The sequence below is a fragment of the Sander lucioperca genome, chromosome 22 (genome assembly GCF_008315115.2).
Source record: "Sander lucioperca isolate FBNREF2018 chromosome 22, SLUC_FBN_1.2, whole genome shotgun sequence".
Classification (NCBI taxonomy): Eukaryota; Metazoa; Chordata; class Actinopteri; order Perciformes; family Percidae; genus Sander; species Sander lucioperca.
Genome location: NC_050194.1, coordinates 541,705 through 565,349, shown reverse-complemented (window position 1 = coordinate 565,349; position 23,645 = coordinate 541,705). Strand labels below are relative to the sequence as shown.

At 40.5% G+C, this 23,645-nt stretch overlaps 2 protein-coding genes across 10 annotated transcripts in view; both read left to right on the top strand.

Annotated features, from left to right (window-relative positions):
• LOC116034873 (myosin phosphatase Rho interacting protein) overlaps positions 1-10,521 on the top strand; it is a 75,493-nt gene extending 64,972 nt beyond the window's left edge. For 3 of the 4 annotated variants that reach the window (XM_031277630.2, XM_031277633.2, XM_031277632.2), the window contains 7 exons: positions 52-169; positions 4,711-4,870; positions 5,070-5,183; positions 6,940-7,026; positions 7,156-7,318; positions 8,186-8,271; positions 10,071-10,521. In XM_031277630.2, coding sequence (XP_031133490.1) covers positions 52-169; positions 4,711-4,870; positions 5,070-5,183; positions 6,940-7,026; positions 7,156-7,318; positions 8,186-8,271; positions 10,071-10,142 — 800 coding nt within the window. In that variant the 3' untranslated portion in view covers positions 10,143-10,521. Of the gene's footprint in view, positions 1-51; positions 170-4,710; positions 4,871-5,069; positions 5,184-6,939; positions 7,027-7,155; positions 7,319-8,185; positions 8,272-8,688; positions 8,764-10,070 lie in introns of all 4 variants that reach the window. The other variant, XM_031277631.2, reaches the window with a different exon arrangement.
• Positions 10,522-12,256: 1,735 nt separating this feature from the next.
• si:dkey-94l16.4 (transcription factor 20) lies at positions 12,257-23,332 on the top strand. 6 transcript variants are annotated; one of them, XM_035997310.1, is made up of 7 exons: positions 12,257-12,463; positions 13,594-14,665; positions 14,696-16,373; positions 18,173-18,266; positions 18,894-18,946; positions 19,124-19,194; positions 22,141-23,331. In XM_035997310.1, the coding sequence occupies exons 2-6, from the start codon at positions 13,599-13,601 to the stop codon at positions 19,169-19,171; spliced, it is 2,940 nt and encodes a 979-aa protein (XP_035853203.1). In that variant the 5' UTR covers positions 12,257-12,463; positions 13,594-13,598; the 3' UTR covers positions 19,172-19,194; positions 22,141-23,331. The 6 variants fall into 6 exon arrangements, with proteins under 6 accessions (XP_035853203.1, XP_035853204.1, XP_031133499.1 ...); XM_035997311.1 differs by having other exon boundaries at positions 13,594-14,687; positions 14,757-16,373; XM_031277639.2 differs by having other exon boundaries at positions 13,594-16,373; positions 18,897-18,946.
• The last annotated feature ends 313 nt before the right edge of the window (positions 23,333-23,645 follow it).

Below are 23,645 nucleotides of genomic sequence, written 5' to 3'. Positions count from 1 at the left end.
AAACAAAGTATGAAACTTGTACTCATTAAAGCTTTTTTTCTGTTACTTTAGCAATTGAAGCGATGAAAAATGCCCACCGAACAGAGTTGGAGAAAGAGCTGGACAAGGCTCGCAAGGCCAACAACAACACAGAAAATGCAGATATAGAGGAGATTCACAGACAGCATGAGTAAGTTATCCATAGTATATGTATATGCAGTATGGTATTTAGAACCAGGCCAGATTCTGTTTTTGAAACACAAAGCTATTGTCTTAAGCGTGATTTATACTTCTGTGTAAAATCTACACCATGGCTATGTACATAGGTACGCAGAGACACAGGCCTACGTTCCTTGGATTTATGAAAAGAAGCAATATTTCTATTGACATGGCTCAAATGCCTGAATCTACGTTTCCAAAGTTATACAACGCCATGTTTACGACAAGACAAAAAAAAAAATTTAACCAATAAAGCATTTGAAACCCCTGCTTTTCATTTTATGACCTTAAGCCTTAACATGTTCGCCAATATTCACACACACCGTCTTCCAACCTCATTTATCTAGTAGTCATGTAAGCACACGGACCTTGTTCTGAATTAGTCTGAAACAACTTGCAACGGTGCACTCATAAGATGAGTGTTGAAAACAACGTTCACCTTTCATCTTACACCAATTTCAAAACTGATTTTCGGGTGCATGTATAGGTGATATAATAACAATTCAAAGGTTGGACGCAAACTATTTTCAAATTTCTTTAACAGAACTTTGTATTGTAGGGGTTTCAAATACTTATATTCCGTCATTGAGCCATGTCAATACAAATATTGCTTCTTTTCATAAATCCAAGAAACTTGTTATTGTAGCTGTTTGAGAGCCTCGAGATCACTCGTTTCCAGGCCAGGGTAACAAGTTGTTTTAGACCCATTGTTTCAGAATCCGTGTGCTGCCTGGTATGATTTATGACAAATCCTTGTACACGGATAGTGCAGAGGTGTAGCAGAAGGTTAGAGTGCACGATATAGTTAACGTTTTTAAGCCTAAATCAAGGTAACCTGTTGTTTTGTAGTACTCAGATAGTGATAGTGATTCATGGCCTACTGAGAGAAAATAAGTCATGTCCTTTAAAATTAATGTGATTAACGTGATAGTGTAGTGTACAGCGAAGCGGACCACCATGTTGTTATTTTTGCTGAAGAGGGTTCGAATCCAGTGCGACACGGATCATCCTAATTACTTTTAAAACACATTTTTCCCGCTGTACAATGTTATAGTAGTGTCGTGCTTAGATACAGTGCCTTGCGAAAGTATTCGGCCCCCTTGAACTTTTCAACCTTTTGCCACATTTCAGGCTTCAAACATAAAGATATAAAAATGTAATTTTTTGTGAAGAATCAACAACAAGTGGGACACAATCATGAAGTGGAATGAAATTTATTGGATATTTCAAACTTTTTTAACAAATAAAAAACTGAAAAATTGGGCGTGCAAAATTATTCAGCCCCCTTAAGTTAATACTTTGTAGCGCCACCTTTTGCTGCGATTACAGCTGTAAGTCGCTTGGGGTATGTCTCTATCAGTTTTGCACATCGAGAGACTGAAATTTTTGCCCATTCCTCCTTGCAAAACAGATCGAGCTCAGTGAGGTTGGATGGAGAGCGTTTGAACAGCAGTTTTCAGTTCTTTCCACAGATTCTCGATTGGATTCAGGTCTGGACTTTGACTTGGCCATTCTAACACCTGGATATGTTTATTTGTGAACCATTCCATTGTAGATTTTGCTTTATGTTTTGGATCATTGTCTTGTTGGAAGACAAATCTCCGTCCCAGTCTCAGGTCTTTTGCAGACTCCATCAGGTTTTCTTCCAGAATGGTCCTGTATTTGGCTCCATCCATCTTCCCATCAATTTTAACCATCTTCCCTGTCCCTGCTGAAGAAAAGCAGGCCCAAACCATGATGCTGCCACCACCATGTTTGACAGTGGGGATGGTGTGTTCAGGGTGATGAGCTGTGTTGCTTTTACGCCAAACATAACGTTTTGCCTTGTTGCCAAAAAGTTCGATTTTGGTTTCATCTGACCAGAGCACCTTCTTCCACATGTTTGGTGTGTCTCCCAGGTGGCTTGTGGCAAACTTTAAACGACACTTTTTATGGATATCTTTAAGAAATGGCTTTCTTCTTGCCACTCTTCCATAAAGGCCAGATTTGTGCAGTATACGACTGATTGTTTCCCAGTCTCCCACCTCAGCTGTAGATCTCTGCAGTTCATCCAGAGTGATCATGGGCCTTGGCTGCATCTCTGATCAGTCTTCTCCTTGTATGAGCTGAAAGTTTAGAGGGACGGCCGGGTCTTCGTAGATTTGCAGTGGTCTGATACTCCTTCCATTTCAATATTATCGCTTGCACAGTGCTCCTTGGGATGTTTAAAGCTTGGGAAATCTTTTTGTATCCAAATCCGGCTTTAAACTTCTCCACAACAGTATCTCGGACCTGCCTGGTGTGTTCCTTGTTCTTCATGATGCTCTCTGCGCTTTAAACGGACCTCTGAGACTATCACAGAGCAGGTGCATTTATACGGAGACTTGATTACACACAGGTGGATTCTATTTATCATCATTAGTCATTTAGGTCAACATTGGATCATTCAGAGATCCTCACTGAACTTCTGGAGAGTGTTTGCTGCACTGAAAGTAAAGGGGCTGAATAATTTTGCACGCCCAATTTTTCAGTTTTTTATTTGTTAAAAAAGTTTGAAATATCCAATAAATTTCGTTCCACTTCATGATTGTGTCCCACTTGTTGTTGATTCTTCACAAAAAATTACATTTTTATATTTTATGTTTGAAGCCTGAAATGTGGCAAAAGGTCGAAAAGTTCAAGGGGGCCGAATACTTTCGCAAGGCACTGTATTCAGTTGAGTTCAGTACAGTTTATATTGAGGTGCAACATGCAAAGGCCAGTAAAATGTTTATGAATGTGTAGCGAATCTGTCGACGTGGGCTCCGTTGATAGGTATACAAGGCATCTGGACTTACTTGGAAACCAGTAGGTGGAAAAACCAGAAGGCACATAACACCGGATCATTCCGGCCCACTTTAACCCCTGGTTGTGCGCAAAATTGTCAACTTTTCGCCACAGGCTGCTGTGGAATATATTTAGGACCCAAGCACCAGCAAAGTCTGTCAGCGGAGGCCCTGAGGCAGGAAGTTATTGTAACTCGATCGTACATTGTCCAATCTGCCCCAACATTTTCATGCATTAGCGTCCAGGCCTGAGAACATCTACATACCAATATTGACTCATAGTCATAGCACCACCTACTGACAACAGCAAGTCAGCCTCATGTGACAACGTGATCCGATTTACATGATTTTTTTTTTTACATTGTGTGGTCTACACTTGATATAGTAGAGCAATATCATACTTACGTTTAGTGCATGTTTAACGGCGTGGCAGCCATTTTGTGCTTTTTACTGTGAAACTGGAAGTTGTTGTTACTCGAATGTACATTGTCTAATCTGCCTCAAACTTAATATGCCTGGTAAGCGTCCTTGCCTGAGGACATATACATGCCAATATTGAGTCATAATCATAGAGCCACCTACTGGCAACAGATCATCCGATTTACATGAAATTTACATTGTGTTGTCTAAACATGATATACAGCTACATGACATATACTTATTGGTACCAGCTCTACTCGGCTCGACCCGACTCGACTCAGCCTCGGTGCCCCGTCCTCCGTTTTCCATTGCAGATTTAGTACCCCCTCAGCGTGGCTGGTTGTCATAGCGACGCCACAGGAAACTGCCGTGACTTAACACAACGCACTTACATAACAATGGAGGACGTCGAAGTTGTGTTGTTTTTTTATTCCTGGCATGTGGCTGTTTGCCACAGCCAGAAGACAAAGTTTCAAAAGAAGCTGGAGGCAGCAAAAAAAAAACACAGCTGGCTAAACTATTTAAAAATGGCGGGTTTGTTCATGACACCCCATCTGCCGCTAGCAATATTGACGCAGTGAATAGTGACGATTCTAGTCTGCAGGTTTTCACGTCACCTTTTGGTATTGCCTCAGCTCGCTTGGAACCTCAACAGAGGTGATACTAAAAAAAGTACCTGTTTACTTTTTTTTCATAATGGAAAACCAAAAAAGGCGAGGTTAGAGGCGAGTCGAACTGGTACCATGTAGTGGAAAAACACCATTAGTGTGTGTTCTTTAGCACCACATAGTGGACAGAGAAAGTAACACAAAATACATAATTTCCAGTGCCATGCACTCCACATAGGAATACATGTCTAATTTGTCCGCGTAGTGTCAGATGGTCACAGAAATTAACCTGTATTCCGCCAGTACGCCCAACGTGCGGAGATATGCAAGGGCTCCTTCATCGCTGCTTGCAGCTTTAATGATCTTCACCTAAAGATCCCTTGTCCCTTAAAAAAATTTAAAAAAATGAAAACTCCTGCCTGCTTGTCAACCTTATCCACAGCGAATGATGCCTGAAGTAGCTATGTGAGACACTGCTAAACATGGAATTACAGACACAGCTCCAGTGTTTTCATGATTCTCATTCCACCCTAATAAACTTTGTTCTGGCCACAGATCTGTCAGGACAGTAAAGATTGACTGGTTAACTAAACCAAACCTGTTCATCTAGCTGTATTTGCACCCTTTTACTCCTGAACCCAAACTGGTGCTATAAGATTTTCTCTTGTGTTATGTTTCAGGGAGGAGCTATGTTCATTCCAGCGAGAGATTGAGGTGTTGTCGGAGCAGTATTCCCAGAAATGCCTAGAAAACGCCCACCTGGCCCAGGCGCTAGAAGCCGAGAGACAGGCTCTCAGGCAGTGTCAGAGAGAGAACCAAGAGCTCAATGCACACAACCAGGTGCAGAAACACACTGTAATACACAATCACTGGTACACACAACACACCTGTGTACAAATATTTCCTCAGGAACACTGTCTCACACTGTGTCATTTCTATTTATGATTTGACACTATTAATACAATTAAATTAAAATGTATGAAAGCATACCTGCCTTTCTGCTTAACTGTTCTAAGATTCTTCTTTGTGGCATTATTAGGAGCTGAACAACCGTCTCGCAGCAGAGATCACCAAGATGCGCTCCATGACATCAGAGGATGGTGTAGGAGACACAAACACCACAATACAAGGAAAAGAGCTCTATGAGTTAGAAGTAAGGCTCAAGCAAAAAATGACTTCAAACAAATCAAGAAAATATAAAGATGTGCATGGCTCCAGACTAACTTTTTACATTGGTTGCACTAGTGCACCTACATTTTCATAATTCTTTTCATTTATAGTTTAGGTGCATCCAAAATAAATTCACGGCGCTGCAATAGTACATTTTAGGTATTATTGAATTTTAATGTCTTACATGTTATTAGCATATTTGTGCTTGTTAGATATGTACATAATGCTAACCAGGTTAGATAATTGTTTTATAATCATCCTTTTCAGAACCAGATCTCAACTTCAGCTAAAAGTGTGTGCACACTGTGTGGCAATAATAAATAAAGCGTTTAGAACTTCAGTGGTATCCTCTTGCGTTTCTAACCGGACATGTTGCAGTGGGAAAGCATGTCTAACCACTTTTAAGAGATAAAAGTGTTAGTTTTAATGTAAACATCTACAGGAAAATATGGCTCATATCGTATTAATTATATCTGAATAATAACCATTTAAATGTATTGCATATCTTATTCTGCTTAAACTAGAGCTATTATATTCCACCAGGTGATCACAGCCACACAAAACAATGCTTGTGATTCCACTGCATTTCAGAAGCAGCTCTGCTCTGCAAAAAATATGTACCTAGTCTACTTTTGACAGAGCCCCAGCGCGTCGCACAGAGCAGATCGAGCTGGATAATAGACAGGGGATGTGGCACTGCGAAACGCCACACAGCACCGCAAAGCGCATTTCTCTGCACCAGTCAACAAGCGATTCTGCTCCCCTGCTCTTTTCTAGTCACACATACTCTAGAGCTATCTGTCAGGCAGCGCTTCAGGGTGTTTAGCAGCGCTTCCACCTCCTCTCTGAAGCCAACGCTACACACATACACTCACAGGGACTTTCTCAATCTGCATTCTTGTCTGTACTTATGTTCTTGTCTCCTTGTGAAACGTCATCTTTTGTGGCCAAAGCACTGTCCCAATACACAAGTTCGCATTTCGCCAAGAACTGTAAAAATTCCTGGAAACCGAGGATGCATCGGTTGGTTATGAACTAGACTGCACCATTAGTATCACAGCAGTCATTTCACTATTCCATCAAGGATCGGGTTTCGGGTACAGGGACTTCTTTACAATTTTCATATGCCATTTAATCACTAAATTTTTTAGGCAATAAATCAACTGTGGAGATTTTGAGTATAGGCAGTTTTACGAAAATCAATGGTCATTACCGAGACAAGAAAAAAAAAGAATCCTCTTCAAGACCACTCACTTACCTGTTCATAATGTATGTGATGTGAGCGACAGTATATCTTCTACTTTAAGATGATAATTTTGCTTTATTATTTGTAATAATCAAAAAGCAAGTGCAGAGTAACACACTATAGGATCAAATTAGGCCATATTATTTACTTAAATAATATTATTTAAAATGGAAATGTTCCCATTATCTCAGAATTCATATACACAGTGCTCACTGACATTGTGTCTGCGGCCAAAATGAAAATGATTGATACCTTATGATTGAGGTATATGGCGCAGCAATCTCAATGCCTGTTCTAGATGGATTTTGAATTTAACTAATACCTGTTTTCTGAACGAAAGTGCTTCATCAATGGGTTTGTTTTGAAGGAGGATATTACTTTAGAACAAAAGCAATGAGAAATGCCCAACCAATGAAAATTTTTGGTCACGTGCGAGCAAAATGGTTGTACTCTGGAGCACTAATGTCCCTTCCTTTCCTCCACCTTTTCTTAGGTGATGCTGAGGGTAAAGGAGTCAGAGGTCCAGTACCTGAAGCAGGAAATCAACTCCCTGAAAGATGAACTCCAAGCTGCCCAAAGAGTACAGTATTTTTTTTTCTTCTTTTAAGATAGCACTAGAAAGCCCTTTTAACTGGGGACATCCATAAATTCCTAGCCGAGAGACAACATGAATAGCCTTTATTTGAAATGCCAACCAATGTGTTTTCAGGACAAGAAATATGCAGCAGATAAGTACAAGGACATCTACACAGAGCTGAGCATCGTAAAGGCCAAAGCAGAGCGAGATCTGAGCCGGCTCAAGGACCAGCTGCAGCTGGCTCATGAGGCACTTGGGGAGCCGTCGCTGGAGGAGGTGGAGCGAGGAGGATATGGTATGAACAAATGGAATATAGTGGGTCTTGTGCAAACAATTTTGGACTTTTACAATCCAACTGGCCGCCTCCAGTCATTTCAATGAGGGGAAGGCAGCAGAGGGGAAGCAGTTTTGATCACGACAGTATGGGTATGAAGCGGTTGCCGCCCACGTGAACGCACACAGATTCTGCTCTGCCGCCCAGCGGTTACCGTAAGAAGTTTAAAAAGTTTTTGTTTTTTGTTTTTTTTTTACATTTTGCTTTTTGGGGAAACTCTCTTGCAGGTAGGCAGCTGTCGGGCGGTGGCTGTGCGGCACTGTGAAACCAGCTTTAGAGTGAGATAACTTTCATAGCAACCACTGAACTGTAAAAGTCCCCATGCCAAAATACTCATGCCAATGAAATCTTAAAAAAAAACAAAAAAACATTTTGATGATGAACAGATTATTATTATTGCATTGTGTTTTTTTGTTTGTTTTTGGGTGCATTTTATGCCTTTATTAGAGACTGTAGCGATAATGGAGAGATCACAGGAAATGAGTGAGAAAGCATGCCACAAAGGTCCTTGGCTGGACGTTGCAGTTCATGGTCGGCGCCATAAGGCATTATAATATTTAAGTCACACAAGTGTTTTTTTTCCCCCTGTGGTAAAAGGCAGACTTTCTGTACACACCTGGTATGACGGCTATGTAATAATAATATATGTTGTTTGTGTCTAAGAGCTAATTGGTGAATTTGACAAGCTTTCTAAAATCACTCATAGGTGCCAATTAAGAATGTATCTGGTGGTTCTTGCATGAGGCCCATTGTGTGTCACCTAAATTAGCATTCAGTACACCTGAGGACTACACCCTTTCTTCAACTTTGACACCTTTTCCCTCCTAGATATCATGAAGTCAAAAAGCAACCCTGACATCCTCAAGATGGCAGCTGCTGCAGCCAAACGCTCAGAGCGCACCATGAGGTCAAAGGTGGGTTTCCTGTTAAGTAGCTAATGAAGAGTAAAATCATGCCTTGATCCCACTGTGGTGTTAATGCTGGATTTTTCATGGATCTGTATCACCCATTGTCATATTGCTTAAGCAACAAGATTCAGAACTGACGGAGCCAATTGCCGAATATTTTGACATTAGAGATTTCCCACCAAACAAAGGCTAAGAAGCAGTTTCAAATTACTTACTGCCATCTACGGGTCACCTGCAAAGTTGCACGCAGCATTGCATGCCCACTGTTGCATCATTGTTGGCAATGTTCTTGCTGAGTTGCAAAAATGTATTTTGTGACTCCATCAAGACTGCGGTCTTTGTATCTGCGGGATTGTGATACAATATTACACCACAGTAGTCTAACACACACTTGCTGGTGTGTTTTCCCCCTTCTGTCCTCAGTCTGTGATTCGAGACATGCCCTGGGACAGTTAGGGCTGCTGAAGACGTGTAGGCCTCCTTCCCCTTCTCCTTTAGGTAAACCAAACCAGATGCACAAACGGATGATTTAAGCACATCCACTTGTCTTCCACCTCTTAAGCACTCAATAGATCTGAGTCACTACTTCACATTAATATGCACAAATATCCCATTCCACAGACAACGTGATAGTGAAGAAAAACAAATTACGATACTGTCTGAGATATCACTTGGTTTTTAATAATTACAAATGTGTGTGTCCTTTCACATTAGTGGCCATACATTTTGTGAATGAGTTGCTTGCTATGGATCCCCAAAATCAACAAAAATCAGCAAGAAAACACAGGTATCTAAAACGTAGGGCACCAGCACCCAGCTAAGTTTTGTCATAAAACTACAGTGCAGGTGATGTTAATCATCCATATACTCTGTACTGCTGTAGCATCACTCTTGTAACAATAGCTTAAGCTTTTGAGCCAGCAATCTAACACTAACAAAGCTATCTAGCTAACTTAGTTTTAGTTTAGTTTGACATTACGAGAAAAGAAACATTAAACCACCCACCCCTCAAAATGTCAATGATCACACAATTTAGTCAAAAACTTGCACTTAAAAAGACAATCACTTATTTCTCATTATACAAGGGGTACCAATCAAAGTTCCTTTACTGTGTCACTTGTTGACAGACCCAAATGTTATGAAGATAGAAGTAAAGTGTATGTGAACTTCTATTTAGTGTTAGCTAACTAGCTATGTTAGTATTAGCTTGGTGGATAAAATGATTTAGCTACTGTTACAAGAGCTTTCAGGGCTCCATAGCACACAGGGTGTAGAAGGGTTTGCAATCAACTGTAATGTAATGTGTGGGCTCTTATGATTCCATTTCAGAGATTTATTCACTGGGTGACAACAGATTTACACTGACAAGGGAAACAGTGCCTGATCAGGAACAGCACATATGTCCAGAAGAAGTTGTATGTATCATAGCCATTATTAGGGATGGAAATCACTAGAGGCCCCACAATGCGATATCACCCCAATACTGATTTCACGATATATCATTGCGATATTCTGCGATATATGGCAATTCTTTTTTTTTTTTTCAACTTCAAAATGATGTCCCCAAAAGACAACTTTGTCAACATCAGTGTTATCTAAAAAGATACAACATCAGTGTTATCTGTTTGTTCATCTCACTTCAATTGTATTGCTGCAAAATGATTGTCAAAAAAAGCAATTCATTTTATAATTCTATTACCAAAAAGTTAAATTCTCATGTGCAATTTAGATTAATAAAACCACCCCCACCACCACCACCACTAGACATTATTAACATTTGTTTTTTTCTCTCTTCATCCTTCCAGAGTCTGAAGGAAGGGCTGACAGCTGAGCAGAGACTCCACCTGTTTGAAAATAAAGACACTAAGGAGTTTTGACAGCAACAGCATCATGTCTACTTAACTTGCTGCATGTTTAGAAGCCCACTATATTTTATCTCTGCAAATACCTACGTAGTAACACTACACACTGGTCACAAAACACAGATCATATATTATTAAAAAAACATGGTATGAAGTTTGAATTCCATGTCAAGATATTGCATTCCATGCACTTCAGTTAACTGTGACATTTTTTGTATTTTTTTTGCTGCCATGTCTTACTGTAAATACTGTTTTTAATTGAGCATTTGTCATGCATACACTAAAACTATGACTGTGTAAGCTACTGTTTTAACTCCCTAGACTGTTGCTAGCTCAAAGCATACATGTGATGTTTAAAGGCTACATATTGATGAGTAATACTTGCATAACAAAACCATAGGAATGAGTCTGGTGTTCTGCAAGTTAACGCTCCACCACTCCATCATTTCAGCACAGATGGAAGTGTTGCTCAGTAAACAAGCTATGTAACAAAAGTGCTCGTCTGCATAAGAAAACAAATACCTACCATGTTGCTTCATTGTCGGACTGCTAAATTAACATAATAGATGTTCTCTGCAATTCTTGGATCAATCTGAGATACCCGTGGAACGGCGACAGCTGAATGCATATGGATATGGGATTCATTGACTATAATTTAAAAGTGTGTGTATATATATATATATATATATATATATATATATATATATATATATATATATATATATATATATATATATATATGTGTATGTATATATATATGTGTATATATATATATATATATATATATATATATATATATATATATATATATATATATATATATGTGTGTGTGTGTGTATGTATGTGTGTGTGTGTGTGTATATATATATATATGTATGTGTATATATGTATGTGTATATATGTATGTGTATGTGTATATATGTATGTGTATATATGTATGTGTATATATATATATATATATGTATATATATGTATATATATATATATATGTATATATATATATATATGTATGTGTATATGTATATATATATATATATATGTATATATATATATATATATAATATGTGTGTGTGTGTGTGTGTGTATATATATATATATATATATATATATATATATATATATATATATAATATATATATAATTAAAATTGATTTTTTTTTTTTTTTCTCACTGCAATCATTGGTCCAGCTGTATAGGAGTTGTTGGAGTTGGTTATGTTTGTAGTCTTGTTTAGTGGCAGTCCCTTTGTATTTATTTAAATTTAAATGGTTGGGATTTTCCTTTCACATTCCCGTTCCTCTGTACTCTATTATTGTAAATATAAAGCAAATATACACCAACTGACTACAGGTTTATTAGCAATAAATATTTTTGCACCCGTTTTGTTGTGACTGTTTTAAAAGTCTGTTTTAACACATTAAAAAAATACAATGCAATTAAAAACATGACCAGTAGTTTGTCAGTTCAATTGCTATACAGTACATATATTAGGACTATTTCAAAAATGATGAGTAGGACAGCACTCCCCAATTTAATGATTTATTAATGCACTAATGTTTCTGGCACACTTCCTGCCTCTGCCAACAGTATCGCATTCACCCACAAACTTCAGCTCATGAGGAACATGTCATATGGCTGAAAGCACATCTACAATTTTTGGAGCTTGTCAGAAAAAAGTCAGGATGTTTCACCCTCTGCTGCTTTGACTTTGATCATTATTTTTTCTAAAATGGCTCTCGTAATTGTCCCCCTATTTAATGGAAATACTAAATTGCTGGACTACCCCTTTAATCTCATTTGGCACCTTTATGAATATAAAAAATCCCAAATTCCACTCGTATTTCTATCTTTGCTAATGACGTATTTCAATAATCACCACTTACCAGTATATCAAAGAAAGTCACTGGTTTCAATTTTCTGAAGCTTTGACACTACATGCAACAGCTGGGTCAAGGGGAAATTATTCTGACTGATCTGAACAATAGTGTGCCCTCCTGCTAACATTCATAGGAATTATGCATTTTGTAATGTCCACCCTTTTGATATGTGGTTTAATTGTACTTTTTTGTGTATTATTTCATATAAAAGAAAAAGAATAAACGCATCACATTTATTATGAAAGGGGCATCCGGAAGTTTGAGATAATACATTAAACAACTTGACACTGCTGCTATCATAGTGTGTTCCTGGAAAGTGTAGATTTTTATTAAATTTGGGCTTTCTGTCTTTGTCGTACTAATACGATTCGTTAGAGTGACGTTAGATGGGTTGTTGAAAGAGATGCAGGGTGGGACGAATTCGTAACTGGACGTTTTATAACGATCACTCCCGTCCAGGTAAGTTTGGATCAGCAGCACAGCACAGCACAGCGCATTAACGTGAACGTTACCCTCCGCTCTGTCTTTGTTTCAACCAGCCGGGCCTTGCCCCGATGCGTACCGTTCTCGTAAATGGAGAGGACGTGTTGCCAAACTCGACGAAAAGTGATCCGCAATTTAATAATACATGGTTCATCGTTGAATTTTGTAATGTAGTAGAAAGCAAACCATACTTCTTTTAACCGCAAAGATCTACTCTTCAATTCGGTATGCATGTAACTAGTATACCTACAGAAAATAACACCCTTTGAAACAAGGTTTTACGTTTTAAAATAGGTTTGGCCGTCGTTCTTGCAAGAAAGTTACTAAGAGTCGTAATGTAAGTTAACGTTAGTGGACGACAATGTGGACCACTAAGCTGTAAAAGTTGGAATGTTATCGTAATACTGAGCTTCTTGGGGGAGTAGACCTCGCCGAAATGAAGAGTGATTGCTATCGATCAGTAAACGCTTTCAAGTCACGTTCTTTACCTATGCCTTTCTGTCTATAACGAAAATCACTTTAAGCTGCTAGATATTTAATGTAGTTCGGCGTACAGCAACGTTGCCAGAGCTAAGCCGGGCCTAGCTAACTAGCTAACGTTAGCAGTGGCTAAGCAAAGCTAACTATGTTAGCAACCCTGACTTGTCAACGTTGATGGTAAAAAGTCAGCCAGTTGTCTGGAAAGATATTATCCACTGAACCTAACAACGCGAACATTCAAAAATATTAATGTAAATTGGAAATGGGTCAAAAAGGTGAATTGTCAATTATCCTATGTTCTCCAATGTTATTGAAATTCAAGCACACGCCAGTTTCCTAGCTAATGTCAACGTAATGACTTTAGCTGTAAGGGGAAAGTCGGGGCTAAAATAGCACACCAACAAAGAGATAACTCATGTTAACGTAGCTTTGTGGTCAAAAGTAATTAAACTATGACCTCGAATTCCAGGAAAAGAGCAATTATGCTTACTCTGGTAAGATAAAAAAGAGTTGTTGACCAACGTGTAGTAGAGTAATGATAATTAAATAGAGGTTATGCTTCCTCCTTGACATAACTCATTCTTATAAACTGCAACACTTCCTTTTCTCCTCTTAATCCATTACAGTTGTTATGGAGCAGCCACCTGGGAGCTTAGATGATCTACAGCCTCAGGACCTCTCCACCTCCAGCAACCCCACTGTGATTGACCTGACCAGGAAAGGCGAGGAATGTGTCCTCAACAGCACGTCCCTCGATGCACTGCAGATGGTCAAGAGCCCCGGCTGGTACCCAAACACGGGGACCAGCAACCCTGGATTACCCTTCTCAGAGACCAGCACCTCGGACACCACTCTCCAATCAAGGGATCAACCAGACAATGCCTTCTCCCACACTACAGTCACCCTCTCCTACGTGAGCAGGTCTCACGTCTTCTCCACTCACGACTCCCTGTCTCGGCGTTCGCCTCTATATGGTGTGCCACCTATAAGCAAGTTGTCCGCCCACTCTCCTTGTGACTCAGATAAAGGACTTGGGGATACTGGCTATGCACTGAACCAGCATTACTTGGTTGGTGGGCCCCTGGAACTCGCCACTCAGAGAGAACTTTTTCATTCATTGTCTCAGGCTCAGGTGGGACCAGAGAACGAATGTTTAACGAAGGAGCCTCAAGAGTTAAATGGTGGAGTCATTTCCAGCGACATGGTCATGGATAAGCGTGTAAAAGGCAAAGAGGAAAACAGCTTTTTTTGGGAAAAGAATGGTGGTTTGGAGAATGGACAGGATGATAGCTTTTTGAGTTCAGGAGTATGTGCTGAACCCTCACCAGAGACACTCACCCTTGCCACAGGGGAGGATGTGAAGAGAGACAGCTCTGATGTTCTCTTTCTCATGTCTAAAAAACAGGACCCAATGGTCGTCCCAGACAGAGTAGGTGCTACTAGAGACCTGTGTTCACTAAGCAGGGAGTACATCAGTCCTTTGGAGGACCCTGTCTCTCCCTCCGCTACCTCACTGGACAATGTAGAGGATGTGTTAATCCTGCCTCAGGCCTCCAGCTCACCTAGTGGCGACAACTCTTATCTAGAGACAACTGATGATGAGGTTGCGTGGGTTGGCTTGAGGACAAAGGGGGCCATTAAGCCAGGCTCTGGCATCAGCGATAGTACCACAAGGTTAGATTCAAGTGCTGAAAATAAGCAGCCTGTCCATAGACGGAAGGCAGTGTTGGAGCCTTTGATTGACTTGACAGATGATGTGTGTGTTAAGCACCCTGTCCATAGACGGAAGGCAGTGTTGGAGCCTTTGATTGACTTGACAGATGATGTGTGTGTGTCAGATGTTTCAGGAAACAAACCCAAGACTGTCATTCCTCACATGAACGGGACTGCAAAGACACTACAGAGAACTTTAAAAGAAAAGAAGCTGCCGGTGCGGTCCGGCAGAGGAATGCGATTAGAGGCTATAGTTATGAACATAAATTCAAGCAGGTATAAAGTGTCAGGATGCATACGCACCAATAAGAAAGCAAATGCTTCCCAGTCAACAGCTAGTGATTCTAATTTCGCCAGTCCTAAGAGGAATGACACCCTGTCAGTAGGAAAAAGGAAAAGCAGAGCAAAAGTGCTTTTCTCAGTGAAAACAATGAAACAAAAATCAGTATCTTCAATAAAAAGGGATACAACTAATAACATTAAAACTGACAGTTGCAAAGACTCTACCTCTGATTCTGAAATCAATAATTCTAAAAAATCTAATGGCAGCACACCTCCAAAAAGCCCTCAGTTTGCTGTGCACAAGAAGTCAAAGAAGGAGCTAGAGGATGTTTCACATCCTGCACACTCACCACAGGTTAGCCCTGTGAATTCAAAGAGAAAACTATCATCACAGTCAAGTCCTCAGTATGTGCACAAAATCCCAAAGGAGCCAGAGCATCTTTCTCACTCTGACCCCTTAATGGACATTCATATGGCAAGATTTCCCCCACCACCACCATTATCTAAATCTCCAAAGAAAAGCCAAGGCAAAGCCAAAGGCAAGGCTACAGGTAGCAAAACATCTCCCACTGCCAAGACGAAGGGGGCTGGCACTCTTAAGAGGAGACAAAAGAAACAAAAATGGAGCCAGTCTCCCTCCATGTTCTCCCCCAAGGAGCCGGAGATCAAGTTAAAGTATGTCAACTACAAGGAGGAGAAAAGGGACTTTCGGTTAGACAGTTTCTCACCATTCATCCGTGTAAAGCATCAGCAGTTATCGTCATCACTGTGTACTGTAATAAACTACCCCGAGGAGGTAAGGACACAACGGAAGAAGGGCCAACATCAGCAGGCTCACCCCTGTGGCTTCAATTCTGCAGTTGTACCCAGCAGTTCCTGTCTGCAGCTGGGCCGAGCATCCACGAACAGCCAGCACCAGCGCGCTCTCGTCTGCTGCCTGTGTGGACAGGCGGCCAACGCCATGGACTTGGGGGACCTCCACGGCCCCTATTACCCAGAAGGGTACCAGCCAAGCACCAAAAGACCAGCCAGCATATTGGGCCTCAAAGAGGACGAGGACGACTACAGCAATTCAGACTCTTCCTCGTCCTGCAGTATCAGAGGCAGGGGGAGGAAGTGTGCCAATCCACCCACACCACGGCCCCTCAGGCCAGGAGCTCACCTGAAGCAGAAGGGCCTCCTGGAGAGTCACCGGTGGACTGCTGACAATACTGGCAGCCCTGCAGCTAAGCAGGCTCGGTCAGACGCTGGCTCTGTTGATGTGGAGGACTGGTACAGCCCCCCTGTACTGCCGCTGGATCCCTGTGAATACTGGCTCCATGAAGACTGCGGCATCTGGTCCGCAGGCGTCTTCCTTGTGAAGGGCAAAGTCTACGGACTGGAGGAGGCTGTCAAGGTGGCCCAGGAAACGGTAAACTGCACTTTAAGCCAGTAATTGTTGTTACTCAATTCCACACAGATGTGGTGGATATGATATGATGGAGCTGGAAATTAACAAAACATTAAGGGTGATAATGCACTAATAGTCTGACCGTTTACTTACTTGTTTTCTAGGCCTCTAGGATACTAATTGATTTCAGATGTGTTATCAAATCAAAGCATGAGTAGCATGCATAATTGGTAGTCCAAACCCAAGGAGGCTGAGAACCCGCGTTCCCAGTACCAGCGGAGCTGGGGACCCTATTGTAGTCGCAAAGATTCTTCTTCTTCTTCTTCTTCTTCTTCCATAGCTAAAAGTGTTGCTGCAGCCTAAACCGTAAATGCTAGGGGGGGTGGAACCCTCGGACACAAAAATTCACTTCTGCCACGAGGTGGCGCTATAGCAGCAACAACGCGTTTAGCCCTATTATTCACGCGTTCCCTGAATTCAGCTGAATCTCCTGATATAGGCCACGCCCATTTCTGCCTAGACTTTAATCGCAGTAAAATCTCAATTTATCGTAAACCTACTTTTTGGAACTCCTCCTAGGCCGTGTGACCGATCTGCACGAAACTGGGCACATAGCATCTTCAGACTGACCTGACAAAAAGTTATCAAAAGAATTTTAATTGGTTTAAAAAATGCGCAAATTACATGCTAACAAATTTGGAGAGTACCATCTAGGGACACTTCTGTGGCCATGCCTACATGGTGTATTGATTGATAAAAGTGGGCGTGGCCTATTGGACCCACATTTGGATTCACCTGTTTCACTACAGTGAGCAACTTCAACTTTCCCCTCCAAATCGCGAAATGTTCAAAACCAACTTATTCGAACTCCTCCTAGGCCGTGCAACCGATTTGCAGGAAACCTGACACATAGCTTCTCCAGATCGACCTGACCAAAATTTATCAAAAGAATTTTGCTATATTTTGCATTTTTATTTACATTGCACTTTTTACAGCAGAGCCATCTCTAAGACACATTGCAAACACATTAAAACAGGCAATGTTGTTGAAGTAACAGGCCTATATCATATGAAGAAAATGTATGTACTGTAATTTTGTTTAAAATGCTTTGTATTTTCTTGCCATTAACCCATTATGCAAACTGTCAGATGCCCCAAATCATGTATATAAAAAATAAAATATGATGAGCCTAATGGAACTTCCTGCAGTAATCTATATGTTCATATGTTTTTTCCATAATCCACATCATACATTTTATTCATGGTTTACATTTTTGGTTATCCTGTCATTCAGTAATTTTCCCCTGCTTTGTGTGTGACACAGTGAATGTTCTTTCTTAAGTCATACTTGCTTACTGCCTATAGGTGTGGAGTATATCCATAGAGAAGAAAAGGTAGAGGAAAGATGCCACCCAAATGGAAGCTAGAGTGTAGTGGAAATCAGCCGACTCTGACAGTCAGGAATAGGCGTGGTTTCAAATAATAGCTATTTGCAGACTGTGTGGGCTAAAACGCACAAGAAGCCTAATTCTCCTTTACAGTGATTCACTATACGTTTACAATAGTGTAGGCAAACTCGTTTAAATATACAATAGTTACTATCAGTGTATATGATGGAATAGTGGCATTAGAATGTGCCAGAGGCCACCAGATTTGGGCTTTTACAGCCTAAACAAATGTCCGGGGGAGAGATAGTGCCCCCTTTCTTTATGTTTGTAAGGTATATCAAATTTTTTTATCTTGTATCCAAGCATGTGGTTATGGTTATGGTGGACATATACATAATGTCTTCATCCGACCTTTAATCTGCTGTGTGTTTAGATGTGTTCTGCGTGCAGTGACCCAGGTGCTACATTGGGCTGCTTCTTCAAAGGCTGTCCCAACAAGTACCACTACAGGTGTGCTCTGGAGTCAGGTAAGTGCTGATCTCTGCCCTCCGTCTCCACACATTACATGGGAACAAAGTACAGTTACTTATCCATGTGCATGTTTACAGGTACAAGGGTGCATAGCTATTTTTAACTGGCTTTTTCTATAATCTTAAAGGGTCAGTTCACTCAATTTACTTCAAGTGGTATCTAGCCCTGCAGTTCGTTCTGGTCTTTATTTGTCCAGGTTTAGATTATATGTTAACATTGGAGTAGCAGAAGGAATATTCTTATTTATTGTCTCTTACGTATTGCTTTTATTTCATGCCATACCTTTTTTTTTTTTTCCCCTCCGGCATCTTTTACATGTTTAACTGTTGTTTGGTGAGTGTTTGTTGGACCTGACTGTATGGACTGGGAAGCTGCAAATGAATTGCACGTTGGGAATAGAATAATAGTGTCTGAATCTGAAAAAAACCATATCTGTTAAAGTATTAGGTTGAATACACCCACGACTGGTGCTTTGTGTGAGTGTGGCTGAGTGTATTGGTCTGTAAATAGCTCTTTTGTGATGTGCGGTTGGCTGTTATTACTGTACTTCCGCTAAGCCTAAACCTCCACCTTTTGGAGGAATCAATGTGGCATCTGTAACTCCTGTTCTGTTCTTGTTCTAGCAGACTGTGTACTCATTGAAGAAAATCTTTCCATGAAGTGTAAAAAGCACAAGGTGAGCAGAAATAACTGCACTTAAATATCTCTGACTAGTGAAAATGTACAAGTTGTTCAGATAATCTAGAGAATAGGTGTTTTCTGCTATTATAAACCCAGCTGTCTGCTGTTTAAAATATATCATGTGTGACTGTATTGTTAGCTAAATATTTTGGGGTTCATCATCCATCCCCAGAACAAGACATTCAAAGCCGCTCCAGGGAGCCGATGGGATGACAGGTGACAAGTTAACAGAAACCACATAAGGTTAGTAAATACCTGCTCTGCTTACATATCCTCCTCTGCTTTGGAGGAAAAAGTGTCAAATTTAAGAAAATTACTCATCAGTCTCCAAAGCTGTGTCAAAGTAGACTGAAGTAGGGGTGGGCAAAATATCAAAAATATATGATTTTTATTTCTGGCAGGATCCTGATCCACAATCTTATCACAATTTTTTTTCATGTTGTTGGTTTTTAAGACTATTTTGCAACCTACTGAACAATCAACCAAACTAAGTTCCCCTATTTGAAATATATAGCCCTACGAGGTAAAAAATACAGCACACCAAATTCCGTTCTCAAATGTAACTCTTTAAATCTTGTTTAAAGGTTCTGTACTCGACATTCAGAACATTAATACAGCAGCAAACAAATATTTGCTTTGTAAAGATAACGCTAGTAGAGTAATGGTGTCCTGAGAGAGAATGAAGTCACACCCCGTCTGTGTGTTGTAATTCGAGCTTCTCTATTTTTTGTTTTGGGTATGGCTGTGAGTGCATGTGTGTCCCTCCCTTTGGTGTCAGTATTTGACGACCTGGGAATGAGAACTAGGTGGTTGTTGAAATTGTTGGCCCTTCCCTTCGTGTTCATGTCTCATTGGCTGGCTGATTGACTGACTCGCCGCCGCTCTGCACTGCACACTGCCCGGGCTGGGCTTCTGTGGGAGACCAGTGCTCATACGGTGGTTATGATGAGCACTGCTCTCCTGCGGAAGCTAGGTCGTCCCGGTGAGTGTGAGCTAACCATGGAGCTAACTAATACTCTGTTTGACCTGTAGCCGTTAGCGCTGTTAGCCCAATACAAAGCGTGCATGTTAAGTGTCATAAATGTCAAAGTGAAGTAGCCTGTCATGGACATCTTAACTATACTTTGTAACTAAGCTGTACGGTGCAAATCCAACACTACGTTTGAATTGAACTTAGATAGCTGATGCAACAGGTTGCTGGTGTTTAGGGGTTCATGGATTGAAATGTTATGAGCAAACCAAACATAAGAAGACAGAGGAACATATGTAGCTAAAATAGAGCTGGGCAATATATTGATATTATATCAATATTGTGATATGAGACTATATATATTAATATGGCATAAGTATTGTCTTTTCCTGGTTTTAAAGGTCATTACAGTAAAGTTAAGTCATTTTCTGAACTTACCAGACTGTTAACTGATAACTGTTCTATTATTTGCCTTTACCCACTTAGTCATTTTATCCACATTACTGATGATTGTTTATCAAAAATCTCATTGTGTAAATATTTTGTGAAAGCACCAATAGTCAACGCTACAATATCGTTGCAGTATCGATATTGAGGTATTTGGTCAAAAATATCGTGATATTTGATTTTCTCCATATCACCCAGCCCTAAGCTAAAAGTTAGTTTCTGGCTGCACCCAGAATGAAATTCTACACATCATCTGCCGCAGGCTAAAAACACAAGCTAATTTACTATTATGCGATTCTTGCTGTTCAGAGTTTGTACCTTCATGGTTGAATGCATGTATTGGAAGTCGCTTTAGATAAAAGATCAGCTAAATGAAATGAAAGAAATTGAAAAAAGTAGGCATTTGAGTTGAATTTGTTTTAAGTCTGATGTGACCACATTAGCTTCCCTTGGGGAGTCTCTGCTTTGTTTGTTCTGTTTGCTGATGGTTGCAGTGACTGCAACTGGTCTTAGAGAAATAAGTTATTAGGGCTGCAACTAACGATTATTTTCTTGATTAGTTCTTTCATCTATAACTATATAAAAAAAAATAATAAAAAAATAAGTCAATCAGTGATTCCCAAAGCCCAACATTTGATTTGTTGGGATCTCCATTAGCTGGGGCCACAGCTATTCTTCCTGGAGTCCGCCCAAAACTTGTGCATCTATACATTGCAGTGCATAATTACATTAAACAACAATCACAATAGCAAAACAACATTCAATACCTTACAGAAACAATGATAACAGAAATAATAACAGAGACATAACGACATTCAACACAAGACAAGACCTGGTTTAAATTATTCACAGAAGATGACGTCCTCAAATGTCTTGTTTTGTCCACAACTCAAATATATTCAGTTTACTGTCACAGAGGAGAGAATAAACTGGAAAATATCCACATTTAAGAAGCTTCCAGTTCACACCAATGCGACAAGACGAAACGGTTGTATGATCTCCATAACAACGCCTCTTTGTACTTCAGTTCTAACTTCCGACTGTTAGGCTTTTTTGTAGCTGGATATATCATTTGTTTCTTCTAAATATGAATGTGGATAAGTAAGTGATATTGAGATGCTTGCTACAGTTGCATTTCTAGTGATGAATCGGCGAAAACATGTTATTTCTCTGATTCACTGCTTTGTTGTAACGCTGCTGGGTTCTCTCTCTCTCTTTCTCTCTCTCTCGCTCGCTCTCGCTCTCGCTCTCTCTCTTCAGTTACTTAGGTCTCTTGACCATAAAACGTTACCGTGCTTTTCGGGCGGTCTAAAACTCTTGCCATTTTAACCAGCTGTTTGTAATATAAAAATGAAATGGATTATAGACTTATTTGTTTCTATAGTTTATTGCTGACTTTACCAGCTGACTTCTCTATTAGCTGTTGAAACAGGTGACGTCTTACGTTCTAAAACAAGCCTCTGTGACTTGAACAGCTGAGTCGCAGCAAAACCATCAGCTGGGTTGAGTCGAGCTGACACGGGCCGGTTCAGACCACTGCAACTTTTCCCTGCGTCGTTCTACAACTGTTTCGTCTCGTCGCAAATCTTTGGTCTGAACTGGGCTTAATCAATTATTCAATTAATCTTTGCAGCTCTGCAAATTATGTGACATAGTGTGTTTTACTTTTTTATCAGCACACATTACAGTCGAGGCAGCGCCTTTTCTCCAGAACAAGAAGAAATGTGATTAATTCATCACTTTAAAATAACTTTTTCTGTTTATCCATCCAGACATCTACATGCAACATCCTACAGGGGCTCTCCTTCCCATTCTGCTGGTAACCATGGCAACTGTGGACCAGGGTTCTTCTGACTGACAAGTAGCACCCGTAAACCTTAACTTCACCCTCTGCACTGTTAACCCCTGACACTGGCTGGAGGGGCCCAGTCACTGAAACCTCCCTCAGTCCAGTCTGATGGCACCCTTAAGACAGACAGCCAAAACATCTGCAGACTGGGAAAACCTACTCTCAACTTCACAAGTAATATGCTGAATTTGTCATTCTTGTTATTACTTGTTATTGTAGTTATTTATATGGACTTTTTGTTCCTTGTTCAAATATGAATAACAATCAAAGATATTTAATTTTTTTTTTAGATTTTTTAAGTATTTGATTATATTAGGTTTATTTATTCCTGGAGTTTTCTTATTGGCTTCTTTAGAAGTTGTCAAAGAGGTTTGATTGTGTGTTTTTAAGTTATTGGTAAAGCAATTTAATGAAGTATCAAGCCAGTCAACGAGAGGCTGGTCGGTCGAGATTTGACACTCGCAAAACAAGGTTCCTGAATTGACGCTGTCAGCACGACGGGTTCCATATTAAACAGAACACCTTTTTGTTTCATAGCACACAGCATTATGTTTCATTTCACAAAGAGAGGTGCAAAAGGCAAGTCTCAAATACACTTAAACAACACTTGCACTAAATGTTGGGCCCAGTTAATGTTATCAAGGGAACTAACAGTGTGTTTTTGAATGTATTCTCCCCATATGAGGGTTTTTTGCAGGAAGCACTTTGGAGTGACACTGAACAGATCTGGTCTTCTGCTACGGCTGCAGTATTACCTTTCTGAGCTGACTGCCTTACCCTGTAGTATAATTTGCTTCAGACTCACTCATGCGACTCTTTGAAGTTCACAGGTCATCCGACCATTAGGATGAGACCTTGTGATTTTATTAGGCTTAAAGCACTTTGGCCTCCTACCTTCAGGCTGGGAGAAATGTGCCTGTGTTGTTTGTCTGCATGGCCCTTAAATCAGTTGGTATCTTAATGGAATTTCAATACGATCTGTTGAGAGAACTGCAACCCCGAAATTCCACCAGCTGTGGATCGGCTCCGCTGCGTGTCTGCTCCGTGTTCTGCCATCCTTCAATACCCACCAGGTCCGGATTTGTTGCGGTACGGCTGCGGCCATGACTGACAGCTGTAGTCACGAGGACCCACGAGATCTTGCGAATTCATGTAGAATAGAACCACAAAACCAACAACAGTTAGTTTCCATCCAGAGGAGTAGAGGGGAAAACAACTCTGTGCTGTGTTTTCAAGGTGTAGTGCAGAGAAATATGATCCGCCGTGAGCACGGTGTATTTTATTTTGAAAATTAACCGGATGTTTTATTTTGCTTCTGTGCTCGACGTCCTGTCCTGCACTATCTGCCCTGTCCGGAATTGCTGTGGAGGTCTCCGGCAAAAATAGAAGCTCTGCGTATCTGCTCCGGAGGGCTGCGGACGCAGCCGT